The 25488-nt window shown below is 39.0% G+C and overlaps 1 protein-coding gene and 1 long non-coding RNA gene across 4 annotated transcripts in view; one reads left to right on the top strand and one right to left on the bottom strand.

Annotated features, from left to right (window-relative positions):
- Positions 1-1167, bottom strand: part of LOC139764921 (tectonic-2-like) — a 32856-nt gene extending 31689 nt beyond the window's left edge. Inside the window, exon 1 of the mRNA XM_071691999.1 lies at positions 1028-1167. Coding sequence (XP_071548100.1) covers positions 1028-1085 — 58 coding nt within the window. The 5' untranslated portion in view covers positions 1086-1167. The remainder of the gene's footprint in view (positions 1-1027) is intronic.
- A 905-nt stretch (positions 1168-2072) lies between these two features.
- LOC139764761 (uncharacterized) lies at positions 2073-25477 on the top strand. Of its 3 annotated transcripts, none has more exons than XR_011716457.1 (3): positions 2073-2178; positions 24852-25010; positions 25203-25477. It is a non-coding gene; the product is annotated as an uncharacterized lncRNA (long non-coding RNA). The 3 variants fall into 3 exon arrangements; XR_011716455.1 differs by lacking the exon at positions 2073-2178 and adding an exon at positions 12292-12400 and having other exon boundaries at positions 25203-25476; XR_011716456.1 differs by lacking the exon at positions 2073-2178 and adding an exon at positions 12309-12418.
- The last annotated feature ends 11 nt before the right edge of the window (positions 25478-25488 follow it).

The raw sequence follows: 25488 nt of genomic DNA, 5'->3' as shown, positions 1-25488 counted from the left end.
ACATGATAGAATATCTGATATAATAGTATAGTACACAATATGATAATAAAATTTCTCACATATGCTTATGAATATTATTGATTTATAGAGTAAGAAGGGCATAGGACTCCACTAACCCGTAATCCTGCTCTGATGTTATTAACTGTCTGCAAGACAATTCATATAATTTCCCTAACTGTAGGTTACGCAATCAAAGCTATATTAATCACAACCTTGGCAAACCTGTTCCATGATAAAATGTACAAGATGCATAATGAATTACATGAATTTCACATTTTATTGCAAATGAAAAAAATTATTCATTATCAATAACAAGTAACTGTCTTCCCTTTATTCCACTCAAAAGATTCTAAATCCTACATCTAAGTCAGAGAACAAAGTAGCATGAACTAAAGATGTACAGATCTATTAAACAGATATCATCGCATATTCATAGTCATGTCGCCTCCTCTTATTGGTAAACTAAAACTTGTTTACCTCTTGAACCTTACAATGAACAATGAATACCGTCATCCACTGGATAAGAAAACAATGGCGTGTCCAACCAAAAGAAATGAAATGTGCGAATTTAAGGCTGATAATTTTGTCTTCAGTGCTCAGAAATGTAAGGTACACTTTTTTCAATATTCTTCTCTATTTCTATCAACCTATCCATCATCTAGTCCCACACTTTCCCCTCTATTCTAAACTCTCCTATGCGATTCATCCTTCATTTCCTAACGAAAACTGAAACCATTAGCAGCAAAGACCCCAAAGCTGCAGCCCAACTACCCTACTGGACCAAACCATTGGCCACCCCTCGGTCATGTGTAACTTAATTAAAGTGGGTAGAGGCCGGTTTTGGTCGGCTCTAGGTTCATTTGTAACTTAATTAAAGTGGGTAGAGACCGGTTCTGGTCGGCTTTTAAGTTGTTTTTCGCGGGTTTCCATTATTTCTTTAGGGGGAGTCGGTTTCACCAGACAACTGCTGGGAGTTAGCATTTCAAAAGCTTTACTAAGCTCACATGACATGCCATAGAAAACTTACCAAGAAAAAGAGACGCTAAGAGCTTAAACATCAACAGGTATATCAAGGCCATAGTCATTTGCTATAACTGACAGGTTGACTGTGTTGCGGGAATCTATTTGGCTGGTTTACGGTCGTTGCCCATAGCGACAACCTGTGACGTCACGAATGTAAACAGTATAGCATTTGGGTGCATTCTGACTCCTAAGTCTGATTGCTTTTTATTTGATATATATACAGATAATTGATAGTCTTCCAGATCAGGGAATATAAACAATTTATATAAATTATACCGTAAAATAATTCATTAATTATTGAATATTAGAGTCTAAACTAACCCAATAATTAAGAGATAGTATTAATCTTATCACAATTTGTTGTTCGAAAAGCACCCTGAGATGAGATGGTGTGTATAAAATATTACAGTTTAAGTTAGTATCAAATTTCTATTTCATCAAGAATTCTTTTACGTCAATTCAATCAAAAATTGTTGGTTCACCTACAGAACTTGCGTTCTTATATTACGTTTATTCATTCTTTTTTATAAAGACTATCTCAGGCATCACATTTTGGACTTAACTTCTGTTCCACATTTCCAAAAAAAACATTATTTGGCTGATAAATAATGAAGGTTTGGTTACTCTCAAGATCAAAAATGAATTATATTTTTTATATATATGTATAGTGACCAATATGGCGCGAACAAAACCTACTCCCAGTTAAAGCCATCTCCGGCGACAGAAAAAAGTGAAGGAAAACAGAATACAAAATTAATCAGGGTTATGCAGTGTTAGTAGACATTCCTCTTCAAAGCAGAAAAGTTGAATGAAGAGAGGAAGACAAGATAACATTCCTCGGCCCATCTGTTCGGGAGGAAAAAAGAAGTATAACGGTCAATCCTCGGGTGGCAGCACTAAACATTGAAACTTTAGGAAGCAGCAACCAAATGTGTGCCACGGGACCAAACATTAGAGACGAGGCCACAAGATACAAGAATAATGACCAAAATAATATATATATATATATATATATATATATATATATATATATATATATATATATATATATATATATATATATATATATATGGAAGAGAGGAAGAAAAGAGAACAGCAACATAACGAGCTTAAGGAAAGACTGGAGAGAGGAGCTGTTAGTTGGGTTAACGAGACGTAAGGCTTTTCATTCCACTCTAGTTAATATACATTCCACTCAAAATATTCCCTAGTGGGACAAGTCAAACCCCTATAGATGTAAAATAGCTGCTCGGGAGTAAATAATTGTGGCACCAATACAAAACAATCCCAGGTTTTTGGGATGAAGATTTTGATGTTGATTATGTAGGATGTCCAGCTGAGGGTGGAGGACTTGGTCAAGTCCAGGAATGATACAGAATAAATGCTTGCGAATGTGTCTTGGGGCTCTTTCCTTTTACCAGAGTTCCACAATTGGAAGTTGAGGCCTAAGACGTGAGATCCTGTCATGTCAAAGCGGTATTCTGATGGCCAGGGGGAACAATACAACTGGCTGTTGCCTCATTATGGAATATCCACTGCTCAGCCAGAGGTGTGAGGCCCCTGGCCATCAGAATACACTTCCTTAGCGAGAACTCTGGTATTAAAGTGAATAAAGTGGACCCGCTGGTTAAGAATTCCTTACCCCCCAATGGGAGAATTCAGAAATAATGAACAAGGCAAGTGGGCTTCCAGCCATTAAAGTATATATATGGGAGAGCGAGGTACACCAGAATTTTTATCAGGTTATCATCAATATCTTATCTAATGTTCACTTCTACACTGATGACTTCAAGATGGATGAATGTGTGGGTGCAAGTGTGAGGGCCGATGGAGTGTGCCCTCAGATACCCCTTGCTGAACCATATATCTGTATTTTGCACTGAATTATTTGCCATTGACCGAGCCATAGACTATATAATTCAAATCACAATTAATCAATCAATTTTTTTTCATATTTTCTTCCTGCTCTTAAAGCACTAGGCTCAGTGTTCAGAGTCCTGTGAATTACAGGGTAATGTAATTAATAAACTAAATTTACGTGAGAAAGATATCATCTTGATCTGGGGTTCTGCCTTTCCTTGGGGGAAAGATTTATCCATCTTCTGTGGCAAAGTCATTGGACCAGCCTAACAAATAAAAAATACAAGCAAGAAGTGGCAGACTGGCCGACCTCATACAGCAAGAACAGAAGAGAGGAGGCCGTGCAGGCCCACCTCAGGATAAACTGTACTTTTACCACCCATTTTCTGCCATATGTAAGCAAACTATTTCCACCAGTATGCCACCAGTGTGAAGAACTCTCCACAATAGAACATTCACTCCGATGCAGTAGATTTCGACAACATAGAAGAAAACTAATAGATCACTACAACCAGAAAAACATTTAACATTAATGTACTCAGGGATAACCCTAGTATTATTAACAAATTGATGGTCTTCCTCAGAAAAATGGAATTGATAAAGATTAAGGTGGTTTGTGGGTTCTCCACTTTGATGGGGTCGGCTGGTAGCATGGTGGATGGACATGTCCGCCATTTATTAGGCCTGTATTGGCCTTTGGGGGAAAGGTGGTTATCCTCAGGGGCAGCTATGCCATGGGGTTGAACCTGATTAAATAATTTACTATTTGTGCATGACATGGTGGAGGCCTATCTCTGGCCTGTCCTATCTTCTTGCACTCCTGGGCAAACTGGAACTGTGCCACCTCAGCTCAATGTCCACAAAATCTTTTTCTTCCATTATTTTTGATTATTATTTATCTTTATTATATCAGAATTATACTTTATTGTTTATTTAGGAGTGATGACACATGTCATACATTAAGTAGCATTGGAGGCCTCATAGAGGAAGGAAGACAACACAGCATAGAGCGGTCTAGGCTGAAGGTTAAATGGATAATTTTGATATGTTTCGCCTCGCAGTTACTGCCAGCTACTATTGTCTGTTACAACAAATGCAGCAGAGTCACTGGTTTGGTATAGGCTGCCCTATAAGCTTCTACTAATATCACTTAATGAGTTTCATGTGAGAGAGCCGTTCCAAGATGGAGATCAGCATATATTTTAGATCCCCACAACCCATTGGATTATTGTTAATAACTTTTGTGAATTTGATGTAATTATGTACATTTTATAGATATCTTTAATCAACCTTTCTTTACAGTGATTAGATTTATTCCTGTTTTGGAGCCTGCACCTCAAATTATTATGCCGACATTGTTTATTTGCCTTATTTCTCCATTGTTACTTGGTTTATTGATTTTAAACTTAGATGAAAAGTGTTTACAAATGTTGGGATTTAAATGATTATCAAATCTGATGAACAAAACAAATAATTTTATCAAAGCCAACAGGGCTTTGCACAGCTCATCCACCCCACACACACCATTGTGAAGTGCAAGGAAACTGTATGGTTAAAAGTTAGAAAAATCAGATTTACCAACTTGCCAATCAGGGGAATCTATACCCTAGACCCTAGATCCATTTAGCCTAGTTTAGAGGTGTATGATAGATTAACTGAAATTATGGGTAAAGTATTGCAGGAGAAAATAATGGTGTTTGATGCATTATCATATAATGTTGGAATGGTGAGTTGCCAGTTTTAATGTCCATTGAACTGGTTTCAAATAATGATTTTATGCAGTTGGTAAGTTTTGAGAGAATTATATGCAATTCAGGAAGAATGATTTGGAGTATTGTTTTCCATGTTAGATAAGGTGAGAATGGGGAGGATTTTGAATATCAGGGAAAATGCAGGGTTAGTGTATAAATTGGCTACAACCCTTGTCTCAGTTCAGCAGCATGTGAAAACTTTACTTAACCATTCATAACAGTTGAGGTTTGTAATAGAAATATTAGTTTGGTCTCTTGGGGACTACATGGAATAGCCACATTTCAGGCGATGGAGCAGCCACTTGGTCTGTCTTCTTTTTGAATACATTTGTAGTCACTTTATATGAAGTTCAGTCATGCATGGATCATATTTTGACTGGAATATTGAAGATTTAGATTTCAGGATAATTCATCAGTTAAGCTTCACATTTAAGCTATTTTAGCGAAAATGCATTTTTTAGATGCTTTATATAGTTGTGATGGCAAAAATATTTGTGGAGCATATTATTTAATTGAATGATGTTTGATAGATATATAATTGGTGTACATGGGGTATTCTGTGTTGTGAATGGAAATGATGAAGAGCTTGTGGATTTGTGTGCTAAAAATGATCGGTGATTGGGAATACCTGGTTTAAAAAGAAATATAACACAAGTATACGTATGTGAGTAGGAGAGATGATTAAAGGGCATTTTTAGATTACATGTTAATTGATAGGCATGTAAGAGAGAAGCTTTTGGATGGAAATGACCTGAAAGGGACATCTGGTGTGAAGTCTGCTCACTATGTTGTGGAGGCGAAAGTGAAGATTAGAGGTTTTCCGAAAAAGAGGAGACAATGTCGGGAAGAAAAGAGTGGTGAGAGTAAGTGAGCTTGGAAAGGAGACTTATGTGAGGAAGTACCAAGAGAGATTGAGTAAGAATGGCAAAAGATGAGGGCAAAAAAAATTGAGGGGCGTGGGTGAGGAATGGGATGTATTTAGGGAAGCAGTGATAGCATGTGCCAAAGATGCATGTGGTATGAGAAAGGTGGGAGGTGGGCTCGGCAATAGTCTCCATAACTAGTAACTCCAGTGCCAATTCTTAGGCTTTAGTGCCTTGTCCATAACAGGCCACTGACATAGGGTAAGTCTAATGTTCCTACAGACTACTACTACCTAATGCTCCTGCCTAATGTTCCTACCTACTAATTGTACCTAATGATTGTACCTAAGTCTGCCTAAATGTTTCTTCCCACTACTTGTGTCTGTTGCTAACATTTTTCAATAAGGTAGGGCGAGCGCATAGTGCTTACTGTAGGAAAATCTAGCTGCGAAGAATGAGTTATGTGAATTAAGTCTTGTCAGGTGTTATGTATGACAAGGAGAGTTTGTATGTTTGTGGACAGAATACCAGTAATCCACATGTGGGTGAGGCAGAAAGAGAAGACAGCTACCTGGGTCAGAGGAGTGCAACTTGACAGCCAGTGAAGTGTTGGCTCACTATGCATCTATCGCTGACCCTTCTGATAACCAGGTGGGTAGTACTGGTAATGTACCTCCTTGGTTGTTGGCTGCCTTTCAATTATTACCTCATTAGATTGCTTTGATGGAGCATTTTCATGAATGCAGCAGGTATATTTCCACTAAATTACTGAAAACTGAAAGAGATTGGCTGCTAGGGGTCAGGTAAGGTTTGCATAGGTTCTGTTTAGTGTTGCAAGTAGGTTACATGCATTAATTTACCTTTTGATTTTCAGGATATACTTCTGTTGCCATATTTAATGTTTTTCAAAAAAGTCATTCTGTGCAGATGAATGTGTAATCAAAAGAAGGTTTGTAAAGCACCTGAATAATATGTAGTCATCTCCCAATGAGAAGCTAAATCAATAAATTATTGATTACGGTAATGTTGGCTGCTGTGGAGGTTAGGTAAGGTTTTCATGGGTTTTGTTGATTTGTTACAAATGGTTCTATTTCATGTACATTGATTAACCTCATATTTTCCCAGGTGCTCATATCATAGAAGGCTCTTCTACGATGGGCCCCTCACCATTGTTACCTTATTTGAAATTATAGAATATGTTGCTTTCAAATTATACCCCACCACTTTTTTTTCACTGTGTTCTCAAAATACTGCACTGCCTTTACAAAACCAAATTACTTGATATTCACAATTGGCCAAACTGGTAATATTCACTAGATTTGTTGGCAGAATAATCATTGTTGAAAAGTATTAACCTGTGATATTGCCATGGTTTGGTAATATTTTTCTGCTTACACTGAAGATGAAAAGTTGTTAGAAATTTTGTTAAACAGGGATAGAAGTTTGGGGGAAAAGAAAATTTTTATTAAATTGCCACTGAAAATATCAATGAAATCTAGTAGGAATGTTGAAAAACCATGGCTCTATTGGAAGATTGTTAGCCACCAGTTATGCCTTCCATTCATCATCTTTGAATTAGTGTTCGTCTCTGGGTTACATTGAGGCAGGCTAGGGTGGAGCCTCGTGTTGGGAAACTAGATTGGATTGCATAGTTTGTGTAGTATGGTACAATACCTGCATATCAGTACTTAACCATTCTTCTTCAGTATTTACTGTTATCCTTGATCTTATTTTTCAGAGAAATTTCAGTCATGAATTCTTTTTTATCCAGTAAATTTTTCCTTTTCAATATTTCCAACTTTTTCTTTGATTGGATAGATTTTGCAAAGCCCTATAGAGTGAAAGAAGAAAATGTACTAAACTATCTCAGATATGGGGAGAGAAAGACTGGAAGAGGTGACAGGATTTAAGTATTTAGGAGCTGTCTTGGGTAAGTTTGGTGATATGGAAGGAGAGATGAGGGAGACAACAGTACAGGGTAGAGTCATTGGGTCCCCTAATAGAATACTGAAGGGTAGAGATGTAAGTATATTGATGAAGAAAGGATTAAGGGAAAGCATAGCCCTCCCGATCCTTAACTATGCAGTTGAAACTTGGACTTGGAATGAGGCGTAGAGGTCAAGAACCCAGGCTGTGGAAACGAGCTATTTGAGACTAGCACATGTGTGACTAGGTCGAATGAAGAAAAAAAAAAATGAGGGGGGTATATGAGAGAGATTTAGTATGGCAGTGAATGCAAAGGGAATGAATTTTGGAATGGTAGAGTGGGCAAAATTTAATACTTTGGCATGTGGAAAGAATATGAGTGTAGAATGATATGATTAAATGGAATGGTGTGAGAGGAGGACCACTTGTGACATGGGGAAACAGAGTGGAAGGGTAATGGAGGGGGAGAAATTGGGGAAGAATATGTGGAATGGTGTATACAAGGGAGGCATGTAAGGACAGGGATAAGCAGATGGATAGATCGAAAAAGTTGCCAATAAGGTGGCACAACTAGAGGAGGTGATTACCAAACCTTATTTTACTGCTTGAATTATGCTTCATCAGATTAAGTTGGTTCTAGATTTTTTACTGAAATTGGATAGTGTAGATGAATGCTTCACCTAACCCAGTGTAATTTTAAAAGTCCATTTAAGTTCTTTATGTTAACTAATATTACGTTAACTTTGTGCCTCTAGTAGTGGATTTATTTTCAGCTTTTCTTAGTGAAGTAGCTAGTAGTATGAGCACTGTACATAGAAATGGCCAAGTTTGTGACAGAAAATAGAAAAGATAAAGAAGGTATTAGATTTTAAGAAAGCAAGACATGGTCCTGTGTAAATTGTATAATGGGAAACTGAAAGAAGGCCTACAGATATCTTTGTCATAGTAAATAAACTGCATGAATCTGTATTAGAATGAGAGCTAATTATGACACTATGCCTAATCTATCACCAGTACTCCTACCTCTAGAATTGTTGAGAAAGTAAACTGTCTTTCAGCAAATATGTGAACTTCATTTCAATTCAGATTGGCCCCCAGTTAATGTTGGGGTTGAGCTTGTGGAAACTACAACTTGATACAGAATTAATTAAAAACAATTTTTCCTTAGAAACTCCTTTACAAAGAGTATTTTTACTTGAAATACAAGATATGGTGACATGTATCCCTGGGGATAGGGGAGAAAGAATTTTTCCCACATATTCCCCGGGTGTTGTAGAAGGCAACTAAAGGGGACGGGAGTGGGGGGGCAAGAACCCTCTCCTTGTATTTAAATTTCTAAAAAGGAAAATAGAAGAAGGAATCAAGTGGGGGTTGCTCTTCCTCCTTGAAGACTCAGATTGGGGTGTTTGAATGTGTGTGGATGTAACAAAGATGAGGAGAGATGAGTAGTATGTTTGAGGAAAGAAACCTGGATGTTCTGGATCTGAGCGAAACAAAGCTCAAGGGTAAAGGGGAAGAGTGGTCTGGGAATGTCTTGGGAGTAAAGTCAGGGGTTGGTGAGAGGACAAGAGCTAAGGAAGGAGTACTGCTACTCCTGAAGTAGGAGTTGTGGGAGTAAGTAATATGGTGAAAGAAAGTAAGTTCTAGATTGATGTGGGTAAAACTGAAAGTGGACGGAGAGATATGGGTGATTATTGGTGCCTATGCACCCAGTCATGAGAAGAAAGATCATGAGAGGCAAGTCTTTTGGGAGCAGCTGAGTGAGTGTGTTAGTGGCTTTGTTGCACGAGACCTGGTTATAGTGATGGGTGATTTGAATTTGAAGGTGAGTAATGTGGCAGTTGAGGGTATAATTGGTGTACATTGGGTGTTCAGTGTTGTAAATGGAAATGGTGAAGAGCTTGTGGATTTGTGTGCTGAAAAAATACTAGCAATTGGGAATACTTAGTTTAAAAAGAGAGATATACATAAGTATATGTATGTGAGTAGAAGAGATGGTCAGAGGGCATTATCGGATTATGTGTTAATTGATAGGCTTGTAAAAGATAGACTTTTAGATGTTAATGTGCTGAGAGGAGCAGCTGGAGGGATGTTTGATCACTATCCTGTGGAGGCAAAGGTGCAGAAGTGTAGAGGTTTTCAAAAAAAGCAAAGAGAATGTTAGGGAGAAGAGAGCGGTGAGAGTAAGTGAGATTAGAAAGGATACTTGCATGAGGAAGTACCAGGAAAGATTGAGTGTAGAATGGCAAAAGGAGAGAGCAAATGACGTAAGGGGAGTGGGTGAGGAATGGGATGTATTTAGGGAAACAGTGATGGCTTGTGCAAAAGATGCATATGGCATGAGAAAGGTGGGAGGTGGGCAGATTAGAAACGGTAGTGAGTGGTGGGATGAAGTAAGATTGTTAGTGAAAGAGAAAAGAGGCATTTGGACCACACTTGCAGGGAGACGGAGAAGAGGTAGTAAAAGCTTTGCGGAAGATGAAAGTTGGCAAGGCAGCAGGTTTGGATGGTATTACGGTGGAATTTATTAAAGAAGGAGGTGACTGTATTGTTGACTGGTTGGTAAAGTTATTTAACGTATGTATGACTCATGGTGAGGTGCCTGAGGACTAGTGGAATGCTTGCATAGTGCCATTGTACAAAGGCAAAGGGGATAAGAGTGAGTGCTCAAATTACAGAGGTATAAGTTTGTTGAGTATTCCTGGGAAATTATATGGGAGGGTATTGATTGAGAGGGTGAAGGCATGTACAGAGCATTAGATTGTGGAAGAGCAGTGTGGTTTCAGAAGTGGTAGAGTATGTGTGGATCAGGTGTTTGCTTTGAAAAATGTATGTTAGAAATAATTAGAAAAGCAAATGGATTTGTATGTATCATCTATGGATCTGGAGAAGGCATATGATAGAGTTGATAGAGATGCTCTGCGAAAGGTATTAAAAATATATGGTGTGGGAGGTAAGTTGTTAGAAGCAGTGAAAAGTTTTTATCGAGGATGTAAGGCATGTGTACGTGTAGGAAGAGAGGAAAGTGATTGGTTCTCATTGAATCTTGGTTTGCGACAGGGGTGCGTGATGTCTGCGTGGTTAATTTGTTTATGGATGGGGTTGTTAGGGAGGTGAATGCAAGAGTTTTGGAAAGAGGGGCAAGCATACAGTCTGTTGTGGATGAGAGAGCTTATGAAGTTAGTCAGTTGTTGTTCGCTGATGATATAGCGCTGGTGGCTGATTCGTGTGAGAAACTGCAGAAGCTGGTGACTGAGTTTGGTAAAGTGTGTGAAAGAAGAAAGTTAAGAGTAAATGTGAATAAGAGCAAGGTTATTAGGTACAGTAGGGTTGAGGGTCAAGTCAATTGGGAGGTAAGTTTGAATGGAGAAAAACTGGGGGAAGTAAAGTGTTTTAGATATGTGGGAGTGGATCTGGCAGCGGATGGAACCATGGAAGCAGAAGTGAATCATAGGGTGGGGGAGGGGGCGAAAATCCTGGGAGCCTTGAAGAATCTGTGGAAGTCGAGAACATTATCTCGGAAAGCAAAAATGGGTATGTTTGAAGGAATAGTGGTTCCAACAATGTTGTATGGTTGCGAGGCGTGGGCTATAGAGTTGTGCGCAGGAGGATGGATGTGCTGGAAATGAGATTTGAGGACAGTGTGTGGTGTGAGGTGGTTTGATCAAGTAAGTAATGTAAGGGTAAGAGAGATGTGGAAATAAAAAGAGCGTGGTTGAGAGAGCAGAAGAGGGTGTTTTGAAATGGTTTTGGCACATGGAAAGAATGAGTGAGGAAAGATTGACCAAGAGGATATATTTGTCGGAGGTGGAGGGAACGAGGAGAAGTGGGAAACCAAATTGGAGGTGGAAAGATTGAGTGAAAAAGATTTTGAGTGATCGGGGCCTGAACATGCAGGAGGGTGAAAGGCAGGCAAGGAATATAGTGAATTGGATCGATGTGGTATACCGGGGTTGACGTGCTGTCAGTGGATTGAATCAGGGCATGTGAAGCGTCTGGGGTAAACCATGGAAAGTTGTGTGGGGCCTGGATGTGGAAAGGGAGCTGTGGTTTCGGGCATTATTGCATGACAGCTAGAGACTGAGTGTGAACGAATGGGGCCTTTGTTGTCTTTTCCTAGTGCTACCTCGCACACATGTGGGGGGAGGGGTATGTTAATCCATGTGTGGCGAGGTGGCGATGGGAATGAATAAAGGCAGACAGTGTGAATTGTGTGCTTGGGTATATATGTATGTGTCTGTGTTTGTATATATATGTGTACATTGAGATGTATAGGTATGTATATTTGCGTGTGTGGACGTGTATGTATATACATGTGTATGGGGGTGGGTTGGGCCATTTCTTTCGCAAAATAAATATATATATATATATATATATATATATATATATATATATATATATATATATATATATATATATAGCGTAAGGGTGACCCTGGAATGAATAGGACCTGAAATTCCTTAATGTGTTACAAGAGTATGTGAGGGGGATGCAAGAAATCGAGTGTGATAATTTCCTTGTTTTTATCGTGAAATTAAGAGAAGTATAGAAATATTCAGCGTTGTAAAACTTGTTGATTCATTAAGTGTATATGCTGTATATGGTACCTTGAAATTTATCCAAGATTTGTTAATTGTGGGTATTTTTCTCGACAATGAATATGGCAATGTTGAATTGAAATAGTGGCTATGATAACTAAGTTTTCAACATTTTTAGTTACTACGAATTACGGTAATTTGGAAGAAATTAAGAAAAGAATACCCATCTATCGGCCATTTCAGGAAATAAAAGCGATATATGTATTATAGTTGAGTCAGCGCTGTAAGAACACAGTTTTCTCTGGGACGGTTTCCATTTTCTTTGATTACGTCACGGTCGGGCTGGATGGCGAAGTTGCTGGCCTTTGGCGAGCGTGAACCATGATGGAGGAAGATGCCTAGCGGCTGACCTAGCCTGGAAAATCTTAGTTTTCGGATGGTAATTAAGTACTGAAAGGTTAAGAAAAATAACGTTGTAATGAGTATAAGGTGTTATTGATTATGATTAGTGTTATTTAATTGGTTACGGTTATAATAGAGGGTAAAGTTGAGGGGTCTAGTTAAGGGATGGTGATTTGATGAAGGCAAATGGTGGATTTTTTTGGCCTCTTGAGACGGGAGAGAATGGTTCGCTTTATGTATTTTACATCTTATTGTTGTGACAATTTATTAAATAAGGTATGTTATAGAAAGGTTGTGGCGTTTGGTGTCATTTTTTTAAAGGCAAGGGGCCAGGAGTGAGTTGAGTGTGGTATGGGGGTTACATTTTCCCTGATCTTCAACGAGTAATGAACACTTTAAGTCGAGTTATTTATTTAATGGTGGAATTTCCATCATGTGCATGTTGCAGATGATGTAGTAATTGGTTTTTAAATGTATTGTTCTTTTAATAGCCAGTTTGTGGCATGTGAGATGGTAATATGTAGGCCAGAAGCTGTATCTAGGAAATGTACATATTGTGGGGAAGGTGTTTGGGGTTATGTTTTCCCTGATCTTCAACGAGTAATGAACACTTTGAGTCGAGTTATATATTTAAAGGTGGAATTTCCATTATGGGAAATATTTATAATGGAATAATTTTTTTTTTTTTTTTTTTTTTTTTTTTGATTGAGTTTGTGGCATGTAAGAGGGTAATATAGTAGGCCAGAGGCTGTATGTAGGAAATGTACATATTTGTAGTGAGGAAGGTGATAGGATCTGCTTCCTTGGTATGTTGTTCGTAATATTTAGATTTTTGACTCGACATTTTTCTAGAATGGTGAGGGTTAATGGCTGGCTGGCATGTGTAAGTGGATTTATAATTTGTAACATGATTTGAGGTCACATAAAATATTACACATTATATTAGTTTATTAGACCGTAATGAATGAATAGATAGAAATATAAGAAAACTGAAAAGTTTATCATTTGAATATATATATATATCAGCAGTTAATTTTATTGTAAATATTAATTTGTCATAATATATTTGTAATGGACCATGCTAGTGTATTGCATTGTCCATTATTTTAAAAAATGTATAAGAAGACTTTAAAATGTAAATTTTTGAGAATGGTCTAAAATTATAGTAGTTAGGGGTGTGTACATCATGGGAAATGTGAGTTTTGAGTATGAAGTTAGTGAAAAACGGATGTAATTGAAGCAGACATAAAAACATGCCTAGTGCCACCATTAGAGATAATTGAAGTGTGTCTAGTAAGTGTAAATAGAAAACCTAATTGTATGTATTGAAACATCACACTGTGATCTAGTTGTATAAATGTTGAAATACAGTAGGATAAAAGTTGTTCATTGGTTGCTCTGTTGCTTAACATTTCTCTAATTTATATAGTACTCAAAAAGTTAATGGTGTGGAGTGTTAGGGAGGTAGGGTGATGTATTGCGGTTACTTGGTTTCGAAGTTAATGTGAAAAATGTATAATAGCTTTTTGTTATATAGTAGGTGTATTACATAAGTTGATGTAAAAAATGTATAATAGCTTTATCAGTTGTATAGTAGGTGTATTACATTGGTAATATTATGTTCAATGAATGAATGATGTCAAAAATGTATGAAGTACTGGAAGTGGGTCTTTTTAAGATGATAATGTAGTGCATAAGATTTATTATCAGTAATTAATTTAGATGTATAGAGGAGGTGATTTTCAGTGGTATTGTGGTGTGTTTTTGAGAGTATTAACAGATGGAGAAAGTATATGGAAGTGTTAATTTTTGTGAAAGATCCGAGTGATGGGTGATATTAGTGAGGGCTGTGTAAAATATGGGTCAAGATTTGGTTTGTGATGTAAAATTAGGTAAAATATTTGTATTGAATGAAGATGAGCTTTTGAAATTTGACCTAAGTTAATGTTCGTGGTGACAGGTGCCAAAATTGACATGTTTAATAAGATTTATTATCAGTAATTAATTTAGATGTGTAGAGGAAGTGATTTTCAGTGGTATTGTGGTGTGTTTTTGAGAGTTTTAACAGATGGAGAAAGTATATGGAAGTGTTAATTGTTTTGAAAGATCCGAGTGATGGGTGATATTAGTGAGGGCTGTGTAAGATATGGGTCAAGATTTGGTTTGTGATGTAAAATTAGGTAAAATATTTGTAATGAATGAAGATGAGCTTTTGAAATTTGACCTAAGTTAACGTTCGTGGTGACAAGTGTCAAAATTGACATGTTTAATGAATGTTTATATATATTATATTATTATTATTTTGCTTTGTCGCTGTCTCCTGCATTAGCGAGGTAGCGCAAGGAAACAGACGAAAGAATGGCCCAACCCACCCACATACACATCCACACACGCAAATATACATACCTCTACATCCCATTTTTTTTTTTTTTTTTTTTTTTTTTCTCCACTGTCTCCCGCGTTTGCGAGGTAGCGCAAGGAAACAGACGAAACAAATGGCCCAACCCACCCCCATACACATGTATATACATACGTCCACACACGCAAATATACATACCTACACAGCTTTCCATGGTTTACCCCAGACGCTTCACATGCCTTGATTCAATCCACTGACAGCACGTCAACCCTGGTATACCACATCGCTCCAATTCACTCTATTCCTTGCCCTCCTTTCACCCTCCTGCATGTTCAGGCCCTGATCACACAAAATCTTTTTCATTCCATCTTTCCACCTCCAATTTGGTCTCCCTCTTCTCCTCATTCCCTCCACCTCCGACACATATATCCTCTTGGTCAATCTTTCCTCACTCATTCTCTCCATGTGACCAAACCATTTCAAAACACCCTCTTCTGCTCTCTCAACCACGCTCTTTTTATTTCCACACATCTCTCTTACCCTTACGTTACTTACTCGATCAAACCACCTCACACCACACATAGTCCTCAAACATCTCATTTCCAGCACATCCATCCTCCTGCGCACAACACTATCCATAGCCCACGCCTCGCAACCATACAACATTGTTGGAACCACTATTCCTTCAAACATACCCATTTTTGCTTTCCGAGATAATGTTCTCGACTTCCACACATTCTTCAAGGCTCCCAGAATTTTCGCCCCCTCCCCCACCCTATGATCCACTTCCGCTTCCATGGTTCCATCCGCTGCCAGATCCACTCCCAACATATACATGTATATACACACACAGACATATACATATATACACATGTACATACTTCATACTGTCTGCCTTTATTCATTTCCATCGCCACCTCGCCACACATGTAATAACAACCCCCTCCCCCCTCGTGTGTGAAGTAGTGCTAGGAAAGACAACAAAGGCCCCATTCGTTCACACTCAGTCTCTAGCTGTCACTGAAACCACAGCTCCCTTTCCACATCCAGGCCCCACAGAACTTTTCATGGTTTACCCCAGACGCTTCACATGCCCTGGTTCAATCCACTGACAGCACATCGGACCCGGTATACCACATCGTTCCAATTCACTCTATTCCTTGCACGCCTTTCACCCCCCTGCATGCTCAGGCCCCAATCACTCAAAATCTTTTTTACTCCATCTTTCCACCTCCAATTTGGTCTCCCACTTCTCCTCGTTCCCTCCACCTCTGACACATATCCTCTTGGTCAATCTTTCCTCACTCATTCTCTCCATGTGACCAAACCATTTCAAAACACCCTCTTCTGCTCTCTCAACCACGCTCTTTTTATTTCCACACATCTCTCTTACCCTTACATTACTTACTCGATCAAACCACCTCCCCACATATTGTCCTTAAACATCTCATTTCCAGCACATCCACCCTCCTTGCGCACAACTCTTATCCATAGCCCATGCCTCGCAACCATATAACATTGTTGGAACCACTATTCCTTCAAACATACCCATTTTTGATATCCGAGATAATGTTTTCGACTTCCACACACTCTTCAACGCTCCCAGAATTTTCGCCCCCTCCCCCACCCTATGATTCACTTCCGCTTCCATGGTTCCATCCGCTGCCAAATCCACTCCCAGATATCTAAAACACTTCTCTTCCTCCACTTTTTCTCCATTCAAACTTACCTCCCAATTGACTTGACCCTCAACCCTACTGTACCTAATAACCTTCCTCTTATTCACATTTACTCTTAATTTTCTTCTTTCACACACTTTACCAAACTCAGTCACCAGCTTCTGCAGTTTCTCACATGAATCAGCCACCAGCGCTGTATCATCAGCGAACAACAACTGACTCACTTCCCAAGCTCTCTCATCCACAACAGACTTCATACTTGCCCCTTTTTCGAAAACACTTGCATTCACCTCCCTAACAACCCCATCCATAAACAAATTAAACAACCATGGAGACATCACACACCCCTGCCGCAAACCTACATTCACTGAGAACCAATCACTTTCCTCTCTTCCTACATGTACACATGCCTTACATCCTCGATAAAAACTTTTCACTGCTTCTAACAACTTGCCTCCCACACCATATATTCTTAATACCTTCCACAGAGCATCTCTATCAACTCTATCATATGCCTTCTCCAGATCCATAAATGCTAAATACAAATCCATTTGCTTTTCTAAGTATTTCTCACATACATTCTTCAAAGCAAACACCTGATCCACACATCCTCCACCACTTCTGAAACCACACTGCTCTTCCCCAATCTGATGCTCTGTACATGTCGTCACCCTCTCAATCAATACCCTCCCATATAATTTACCAGGAATACTCAACAAACTTATACCTCTGTAATTTGAGCACTCACTCTTATCCCCTTTGCCTTTGTACAATGGCACTATGCAAGCATTCCGCCAATCCTCAGGCACCTCACCATGAGTCATACATTCATTAAATAACCTTACCAACCAGTCAATAATACAGTCACCCCCTTTTTTAATAAATTCCACTGCAATACCATCCAAACCTGCTGCCTTGCCGGCTTTCATCTTCCGCAAAGCTTTTACTATCTCTTCTCTGTTTACCAAATCATTTTCCCTAACCCTCTCACTTTGCACACCACCTCGACCAAAACACCCTATATCTGCCACTCTATCATCAAACACATTCAACAAACCTTCAAAATACTCACTCCATCTCCTTCTCACATCACCACTACTTGTTATCACCTCCCCATTTGCACCCTTCACTGAAGTTCCCATTTGCTCTCTTTGTCTTACGCACTTTATTTACCTCCTTCCAGAACATCATTTTATTCTCCCTAAAATTTAATGATACTCTCTCACCCCAACTCTCATTTGCCCTCTTTTTCACCTCTTGCACCTTTCTCGTGACCTCCTGTCTCTTTCTTTTATACATCTCCCACTCAATTGCTTTTTTGCCCTGCAAAAATCATCCAAATGCCTCTCTCTTCTCTTTCACTAATAATCTTACTTCTTCATCCCACCACTCACTACCCTTTCTAATCAACCCACCTCCCAATCTTCTCATGCCACAAGCATCTTTTGTGCAATCCATCACTGATTCCCTAAATACATCCCATTCCTCCCCCACTCCCCTTACCTCCATTGTTCTCACCTTTTTCCATTCTGTACTCAGTCTCTCCTGGTACTTCCTCTCACAAGTCTCCTCCCCAAGCTCACTTACTCTCACCACCCTCTTCACCCCAACATTCACTCTTCTTTTCTGAAAACCCATACAAATCTTCACCTTAACCTCCACAAGGTAATGATCAGACATCCCTCCAGTTGCACCTCTCAGCACATTAACATCCAAAAGTCTCTCTTTCGCGCGCCTGTCAATTAACACGTAATCAATAACGCTCTGTGGCCATCTCTCCTACTTATATACATATACTTATGTATATCTCGCTTTTTAAACTAGGTATTCCCAATCACCAGTCCTTTTTCAGCACATAAATCTACAAGCTCTTAACCATTTCCATTTACAACACTGAACACCACATGTATACCAATTATTCCCTCAACTGCCACATTACTCACCTTTGCATTCAAATCACCCACCACTATAACCCGGTCTCGTGCATCAAAACCACTAATACACTCATTCAGCTGCTCCCAAAACACTTGCCTCTCATGATCTTTCTTCTCATGCCCAGGTGCATATGCACCAATAATCACCTGTCTCTCTCCATCAACTTTCAGTTTTACCCATATTAATCGAGAATTTACTTTCTTACATTCTATCACATACTCCCACAACTCCTGTTTCAGGAGTACTGCTACTCCTTCCCTTGCTCTTGTTCTCTCACTAACCCCTGACTTTACTCCCAAGACATTCCCAAACCACTCTTCCCCTTTACCCTTGAGCTTCGTTTCACTCAGAGCCAAAACATCCAGGTTCCTTTCCTCAAACATACTACCTATCTCTCCTTTTTTCACATCTTGGTTACATTCACACACATTTAGACACCCCAGTCTGAGCCTTCGAGGAGGATGAGCACTCCCCGCGTGACTCCTTCTTCTGTTTCCCATTGTAGAAAGTTAAAAATATTGATGTATAGATTTAAATTTTTGCTTGATAGGTGTGTTATTTTTATATGTATATTGTGTGTATATTCTATTAGGTGTATTTGTTGTATTTCAGCTGTATTATTTGTTTAATTACAGTTGCATTTGTATTGAATATTAAGTGTATTAGTTTGATATGATTATAAGTAGTATGTTAGTATGTGTCTTACTTGTATATTAGCACAAGTGTAACTTTCATATTATAAGGTATATTGTAATTGCTATATATAGTGAAATATTTGCATTTATTATATACTATTGTAGATGATTTTATTATTTGCTGATTTGTATTAATTGAATAATATTAATATGATGTTTATTGGTGTTATATTATCATGTGTATTACTGTTTTCAAATGTATTATGTTTTTTTGCAAGGTTTATTGCTGTTATATTTTGAATGTTCTTTCTTTCGTACTATTCACCATTTCCCACGTTACCGAGGTAGCGTTAAGTACAGAGGACTGGGCCTTTGAGGGAATATCCTCATCTGGCCCCCTTCTCTGTTCCTTCTTTGAGAAAAAAAAAAAAAAAAAAAAAAAAAAAAAAAAAACAAGAGGGGAGGATTTCCAGGCCCCCCCCCCCCCCCGCTCCCTTCCCTTTTAGTCGCCTTCTACGACACGCAGGGAATACGTGGGAAGTATTCTTTCTCCCCTATCCCCAGGGATAGCTGTTCTCATATATATATATATATATATATATATATATATATATATATATATATATATATATATATATATATATATGGGAGAGGATCACAATTTTGCGCATGATCAACATATTCCTGTGAGTCCACAGGGAAAATTAAACAAGATAAGTTTCATCTTCCCCGTGTGTGTGTGGTAATAAAAAGAGTGTGGTTGAGAGAGCAAAAGGGTGTATTGAAATGGTTTGGTCACATGGAGAGAATAAGTGAGGAAAGATTGACAAAGAGAATATATGTGTCAGAGGTGGAGGGAACGAGAAGTGGGAGACCAAATTGGAGGTGGAAGGATGGAGTGAAAAAGATTCAGAGCAATCAGGGCCCGAACACACAAGAGGGCGAAAGGCGTGCAAGGAATAGAGTGAATTGGAATGATGTGGCATACTGGGGTCGACATGCTGTGAAGCATCTGGGGCAAACCATGAAAAGTCCTGTGGGGCCTGGATGTGGAAAGGGAGCTGTGGTTCTGATGCATTACACATGACAGCTAGAGACTGAGTGTGAATTGTCATTTCATGTGTGGTGGGGTGGCGGCAGGAAAGGATGGAGGCAGCATGTATGAATATGTACATGTGTATATATGTATGTGTCTGTATGTATAGGTATGTACATGTGTGTGTGTTGGTGTGTATATGTGTGTGTGGGCATGTATGTGTGTATATCTTTTCTTTCTTTCAAACTATTCGCCATTTCCCGCGTTAGCAAGGTAGCGTTAAGAACAGAGAACTGGGCCTTTAAGGGAATATCCTCACCTGGCCCCCTTCTCTATTCCTTCTTTTGGAAAATTAAAAAAAATAATGAGAGGGGAGGATTTCCAGCCCCCCGCTCCCTCCCCTTTTAGTCGCCTTCTACGACACGCAGGGGAATATGTGGGAAGTATATATATATATATATATATATATATATACACACAAACACCCACACACGTACATATACATTATCAACATATACATACACAGACATATATACACTTGTACATTTTCATATTTGCTCGCCCTCATCCATTCCTGGTGCCAACACACCCCAAAGAAAACAGCATCGCCACCCCCTGCTTTAGTGCAGCAGCGCCAGGAAAACAGACAAAAAAGGCCACATTCATTCGCACTCAGTCTCTAGCTGTCATGTGTAATGCACCAAAACCACAACTACCTATCCACATCCAAGCCCCACAGACTAAAATTAAAAGGTGTGTAAATACATGAGATGTTGAAAATAATGTTTTTCATCTATAAATATTCAAATTGGAAACAAATATTATAACTGTAAATAAAATTTTTCAAGAATGAATCACACTGAGATAAAAATTGTCAATAGCACAATAACAACACTAAATTGTTATCTTAATGAAAATTATATGATGCCTGATTTCTTGGCTGCTAGTTTGTCATAAAATGCTGTCAGTACACATGCAACAATAGTTTTATATTACCAGTGAATATATCACCATGTGCTTCACAATTTATTTGTCAATTGTGTTTTTATTTCCTTTCTATTATCTAATTACTATTATTAATCATGTTCCCATTTCCACTGAATGGATCACATGCACAGAGGCAGGCATCTTTTCCAGAATTTTTTTTGTTTGGGGGCTTAAACCCAGCTGGCTTCCTATGGCTTGGAATGCCCAATTCCCTGAGGTAGATGCATTATTCTAAAATGTGTGTATATATATATATATATATATATATATATATATATATATATATATATATATATATATATTTTTTTTATACTAATCGCCATTTCCCGCATTAGCGAGGTAGCGTTAAGAACAGAGGATGAGGACTGGGCCTTTGAGGGAATATCCTCACCTGGCCCCTTTCTTTGTTTCTTCTTTTGGAAAAAAAAAAAATGAGGGGAGGATTTCCAGCCTCCCGCTCCCTTCCCTTTTAGTCGCCTTCTACGACACGCAGGGAATACGTGGGAAGTATTCTTTCTCCCCTATCCCCATATATATATATATATATATATATATATATATATATATAATTTTTTTTTTTCAACCTATTTGCCATTTCCCGCGTTAGCGAGGTAGCGTTAAGAACAGAGGACTGGGCCTTTGGGGGAATATCCTCACCTGGCCCCCTTCTCTGTTCCTTGTTTTGGGAAAAAAAAAAAAGAGAGGGGAGGATTTCCAGCCCCCCGCTCCCTCCCCTTTTAGTCGCCTTCTACGAGACGCAGGGAATACATGGGAAGTATTCTTTCTCCCCTATCCCCAGGGATAGTATATATATATATATATATATATATATATATATTATATATATATATATATATATATATATAATATATATATATATATATATATATATATATATATATATATATATATATATATATATATATATATATATATATAATATATATATATATATATATATATATATAATATATATATATATATATATATATATATATATATATATATATATATATTTTTTTTTATTTTGCTTTGTCGCTGTCTCCTGCGTTTGCGAGGCAGCGCAAGGAAACAGATGAAAGAAATGGCCCAACCCACCCCCATACACAGTGTATATACATACACATCCACACACGCAAATATACATACCTATACATCTCAATGTACACATATATATACACACACAGACACATACATATATACCCATGCACACAATTCACACTGTCTGCCTTTATTCATTCCCATCGCCACCTCGCCACACATGGAATACCATCCCCCTCCCCCCTCATGTGTGCGGGGTAGCTCTAGGAAAAGACAACAAAGGCCTCATTCGTTCACACTCATTTTCTAGCTGTCATGCAATGATGCCCGAAACCACAGCTCCCTTTCCACATCCAGGCCCCACAGAGCTTTCCTTGGTTTACCCCAGATGCTTCACATGCCCTAATTCAATCCACTGACAGCACGTCAACCCCGGTGTACCACATCGATCCAATTCACTCTATTCCTTGCCCTCCTTTCACCCTCCTGCATGTTCAGGCCCCGATCACTCAAAATCTTCACTCCATCTTTCCACCTCCAATTTGGTCTCCCACTTCTCCTCGTTCCCTCCACCTCCGACATATATATCCTCTTGGTCAATCTTTCCTCACTCATTCTCTCCATGTGCCCAAACCATTTCAAAACACCCTCTTCTGCTCTCTCAACCACGCTCTTTTTATTTCCACACATCTCTCTTACCCTTACATTACTTACTCGATCAAACCACCTCACACCACACATTGTCCTCAAACATCTCATTTCTAGCACATCCACCCTCCTGCGCACAACTCTATCCATAGCCCATGCCTCACAACCATACAACATTGTTGGAACCACTATTCCTTCAAACATACTCATTTTTGCTTTCCGGGATAATGTTCTCGACTTCCACACATTCTTCAAGGCTCCCAGGGTTTTCGCCCCCTCCCCCACCCTATGATTCACTTCCACTTCCATGGTTCCATCCGCTGCCAGATCCACTCCCACATATCTAAAACACTTTACTTCCTCCAGTTTTTCTCCATTCAAACTTACCTCCCAATTGACTTGACCCTCAACCCTACTGTACCTAATAACCTTGCTCTTATTCACATTTACTCTTAACTTTCTTCTTTCTCACACTTTACCAAACTCAGTCACCAGCTTCTGCAGTTTCTCACATGAATCAGCCACTAGTGCTGTATCATCAGCGAACAACAACTGACTCACTTCCCAAGCTCTCTCATCCCCAACAGACTTCATACTTGCCCCTCTTTCCAAAACTCTTGCATTCACCTCCCTAACAACCCTATCCATAAACAAATTAAACAACCATGGAGACATCACACACCCCTGCCGCAAACCTACATTCACTGAGAACCAATCAATTTCCTCTCTTCCTACACGTACACATGCCTTACATCCTCGATAAAAACTTTTCACTGCTTCTAACAACTTGCCTCCCACACCTTCCAAAGAGCATCTCAATCAACTCTATCATATGCCTTCTCCAGATCCATAAATGCTACATACAAATCCATTTGCTTTTCTAAGTATTTCTCACATACATTCTTCAAAGCAAACACCTGATCTACACATCCTCTACCACTTCTGAAACCACACTGCTCTTCCCCAATCTGATGCTCTGTACATGCCTTTACCCTCTCAATCAATACCCTCCCATATAATTTACCAGGAATACCCAACAAACTTATACCTCTGTAATTTGAGCACTCACTCTTATCCCCTTTGCCTTTGTACAATGGCACTATGCACGCATTCCGCCAATCCTCAGGCACCTCACCATAAGTCATACATACATTGAATAACCTTACCAACCAGTCACATACAGTCACCCCCTTTTTTAATAAATTCCACTGCAATACCATCCAAACCTGCTGCCTTGCCGGCTTTCATCTTCCACAAAGCTTTTACTACCTCTTCTCTGTTTACCAAATCATTTTCCCTAACCCTCTCACTTTGCACACCACCTCGACCAAAACACCCTATATCTGCCACTCTATCATCAAACACATTCAACAAACCTTCAAAATACTCACTCCATCTCCTTCTCACATCACCACTACTTGTTATCACCTCCCCATTTGCGCCCTTCACTGAAGTTCCCATTTGCTCCCTTGTCTTACGCACTTTATTTACCTCCTTCCAGAACATCTTTTTATTCTCCCTAAAATTTAATGATACTCTCTCACCCCAACTTTCATTTGCCCTCTTTTTCACCTCTTGCACCTTTCTCTTGACCTCCTGTCTCTTTCTTTTATACATCTCCCACTCAATTGCATTTTTGCCCTGCAAAAATCGTCCAAATGCCTCTCTCTTCTCTTTCACTAATAATCTTACTTCTTCATCCCACCACTCACTACCCTTTCTAATCAACCCACCTCCCACTCTTTTCATGCCACAAGCATCTTTTGTGCAATCCATCACTGATTCCCTAAATACATCCCATTCCTCCCCCACTCCCCTTACTTCCATTGTTCTCACCATATGTACATATGTACATATTCATATATGTACATATATGGAAATGTAGGGAGGAAGAGCAAGAACAAGGAGAAGTTGGAAGGATGGAGCGAGATGTAAGAGATGGACATGCAGTCAGCAGGCTGGATCAGGGCATGTGAAGCTGCTTGGAGAAACTGTGAATAAGGACATGTAGTTTCTGTGCATTATGCATGAGAGTTAGTGTATGTGAGCAAATGGGGCCATTTTTCCTCTGCTCCTGATGCTGCCTCAGAGTGTGGAGAAATTGTGTACATAAACGATATATATTTTTTCATATTGTGTACGTCATGTAAGCATACTCTTCTTCACAGATTACTGTAGTGGCAGAATATGTGGCAGACCACACCACCTCTGGGATGTTCATGACATCCAACCTTCCTGTCAAGGAAAGTTTTGTTACGTTAGCTCAGCTTAAAGTTGCAGACCATCCCCACTTTGAAGATAAAGTAAAGTACACAGCAGGAGTCTTGGTAAGTTCTTTCTTTATTCCTAGTAGTGTTATTAGTGATAATAGTGTTCAGAAAATTTATGAATTGGGCTAAAGATTTGATATCCAAGCGAGTGAAATTTTATGAAATTGAGATATTGAAAAGTTTTAATAACTGATTAGAGAAGATAATGAGTCGAGTTCTGTTTTATCCACTCTGTTGGTTTCCTTCCAGCTATGGACTTGGCATCAATAAATGTGACAGACTTGGAACTGACAACATTCAGAATGGAAGGTGCAGCAAGAATAGATGATAGCTCGTGGACAGAAGGGGTGATAGGTCTCGAGCTGTTGACCTATGACTACATCACTTACTGGATTTTGGGAGCGCCAAGGTAAGGGTGGGACTTGGTCTGAGCTTGGGGTGATGATTAAGTGTTTCATGCCATGTTAATTGATTCTGGTCAAGGGACATGAACTCTATCCAGAATCTTGCATTTTCCAGAAACGTGCAAAGCGTG

The sequence above is a fragment of the Panulirus ornatus genome, chromosome 51, assembly GCF_036320965.1.
Source record: "Panulirus ornatus isolate Po-2019 chromosome 51, ASM3632096v1, whole genome shotgun sequence".
In the NCBI taxonomy this organism is placed as follows: domain Eukaryota; kingdom Metazoa; phylum Arthropoda; class Malacostraca; order Decapoda; family Palinuridae; genus Panulirus; species Panulirus ornatus.
Note: the sequence above shows the minus strand (reverse complement) of the source record. Positions and strands in the feature narration are given on the sequence as shown.